Source organism: Lipotes vexillifer, unplaced genomic scaffold (genome assembly GCF_000442215.2).
Source record: "Lipotes vexillifer unplaced genomic scaffold, Lipotes_vexillifer_v1.1 scaffold1233, whole genome shotgun sequence".
Lineage (NCBI taxonomy): Eukaryota > Metazoa > Chordata > Mammalia > Artiodactyla > Lipotidae > Lipotes > Lipotes vexillifer.
In genome coordinates, this window is record NW_006782167.1 from 1,066,887 (window position 1) to 1,069,245 (window position 2,359).

The following is a 2,359-nucleotide window of genomic DNA, read 5'->3' on the forward strand; positions in this document are numbered from 1 at the left end:
GTACTGGAATAAAGTGTCAGAAAATTTCTCAGATAGATCTATTTGGTGTCTGGTAATCCTGCATCTGGAGTCTGATGATGACATTTGGTGTGTTTGCCAAAAAACTATGAGGCTGTTGATGTCTTTTCCCAGGATGTTAAAGTGGTCAAGCCAAGGGAAGTGCAAAACTATTGCCTGGGGGGGGTGGTGGTGGGGTCCCTATATTTTTGCATCAGTCTTTGTTAATTGTTGGCAAGTTGTGTTGATGTTTTGAGAGAAGAATTTCATTTGATTTTTGATACTAACCCCTCCAGGCACTAAAATATAAACCTCAAAGAAAAGAAAGCTGTCTTCCAATCTGTACCTCCAAAGAAGAGCATTTAGGGAGCCTCAGCTCCTCCTTTTCTCTGTCATTGTTGCTACTCTTCCCATCAGCACCATGCCAAAGATGCAGACTGAGTATTTAGCCTGTACTCTGGGCTGAACAGCCTGGATGGGACACTTTCCTTCCAGGTTCTGATTATATTTCCTTTCTGGGAACCCCACTTTTATGGTTCCCCAGGGCCAAGAAGAGCAATCTAGGATACTGATTCCCAGATGGGAATTTGGCAGTGTTTCTAATGATGACCTGGAAATGGAGATGTCGCTCTGCCAGCCAGGCCCTCAGAGGAGAGTTCTGGCGGGCTGGAATGCGAGGCTCTCCACTTTTAAGCACACCTACCTGCTCTCACCTTCAGTTTGCCTTCACTGCCTCCCAGTTTACTTTCCCTAAGCCCTAACTCTAGCCCCTGTGAGCAGTCAAGATGATGGCTGAGGCTGAGTTCAGAGCAAGCAGGCAAGGCTTCTGTTGATGGAGGGGACATTACCAAGGTGCCCCGAGGAAGTTCCAGTACAGATAAGGTCTGTGTGGAAGGATGTCCTGGTACAGATGGCTCAGTGCTTCCAAAGGGCAGGAAACATCCAGCTCCATGGTTCAGACTACTTGGCATATTGTATAGTTGGTCATTCTATATAGAGACGAGACATACCTCTGTCCAGAGATCCATACCTTACCGTTCCAACTACATTTCTGTTGGTCCACAAACCCCCAGCCTCACAGAGGACCTTTTTTTTGTTTTTCTTTTAGCTGCTGCCTTCCTAAAACCAGTCTCTGTGCCAAGCACTGGAAGAAACTTGATTTTGTTCTGTGAAGTTGCCATCTTATATAATTCATATTTAAATTATATAATTTATATGGCTGGTCTTACAAGGTGTGGAAGAGGTGGGGGAGAGAATCCAGTGTGTATTTAGGGGAAGTCGGTGATACAGATAATATATTTCGGGAGGCCAGGGAGCTTGCGTGCTTAAGATACTGTTTTTCAAATTTAGTGTGCATACAAATTACCTGGGGATATTATTAAAATGTAAATTGTGATCCAGTCTTCTTGGGATGGGTCCATTGACGGTACTTTCAGTAGCATTCCTTAGGATCTCCCAGGGCAGTGTAGAGGGTTAGCGTGTTAGGCAAGGCTTAACGGGAGCTCCAGATGGAACCACAGGTAGAGCCAAGTCCCCTCTGGAAGTGCTGTGTCAGAGACTGGACAAGAAGCACGAGCTCTGCGATCCCTTTCAATTTTACGATTCTGGTTTTGGGTTCTGAGATTCCAACAAGGGGCTTCTTAAACTTTTGGGGTCACAGACCTCTGTAGGAATGATAGAAGCTGTATACCCTTTCATACCTCAAATGCACACACTCCTCACTCCGCAAACCGCTCTAGGCCCCGCGGCGGGCTCGCAGCCCCGGTGCTGGACTTCTGCCGGCCTCTGGGGTCCCGCACCGGCGACCTGGGCAGCTCTGCCGCTCAGCCGCTCAGCATCTGGTGCGGCTCCGCGTCAGGCGCGGGCGGGGGCGGGCGGGGGGCGTGCCGGGGGCGTGCACAAGGCGGGCGTTAGCCACGCCCCTCGGCCGTGCGAGAGGCCGAGCTTGCTGCATTGCAGCCGCCGCGGCGCCGCTCGGCTCCTCACTCCCAACAATGGCGGCTCCGAGCCCGAGCGGCGGCGGCGGCTCCGGGGGCGGCAGCGGCAGCGGCACCCCGGGCCCCGTGGGGTCCCCGGCGCCCGGCCACCCGGCCGTCAGCAGCATGCAGGGTAAGAAAGGCGGCGGCACCGAGACCCCGGCCCCCGGGCGCGGCCGTCGGAGTCGTCGCGGCCTGTCCCCGCGGGCGCGGACGCCCCCGGACCCGGCTGAGGAAGCCACCGAGCCGCCCGCGCCGGTCGGCCTCCCTCCCTCCCCGCTTCGCGCCCGGAGCCGGCCGTCCCGGGCTCGGCCTGGCTCCGGGCGGCGGGCCGCGCAGGCCCGGGCCGCGGCCTCCGCCCGCGCTCGGCCCGGCGGGCTCCCGCC

At 55.1% G+C, this 2,359-nt stretch overlaps 1 protein-coding gene across 2 annotated transcripts in view; it reads left to right on the plus strand.

Annotated features, from left to right (window-relative positions):
- The first annotated feature begins 1,928 nt into the window (after window positions 1–1,928).
- The window catches only part of MAP2K4 (mitogen-activated protein kinase kinase 4), a 116,294-nt gene continuing 115,863 nt past the window's right edge, over window positions 1,929–2,359 (plus strand). For both annotated transcript variants that reach the window (XM_007455008.1, XM_007455009.1), the window contains exon 1: window positions 1,929–2,106. In XM_007455008.1, coding sequence (XP_007455070.1) covers window positions 1,992–2,106 — 115 coding nt within the window. In that variant the 5' untranslated portion in view covers window positions 1,929–1,991. The remainder of the gene's footprint in view (window positions 2,107–2,359) is intronic.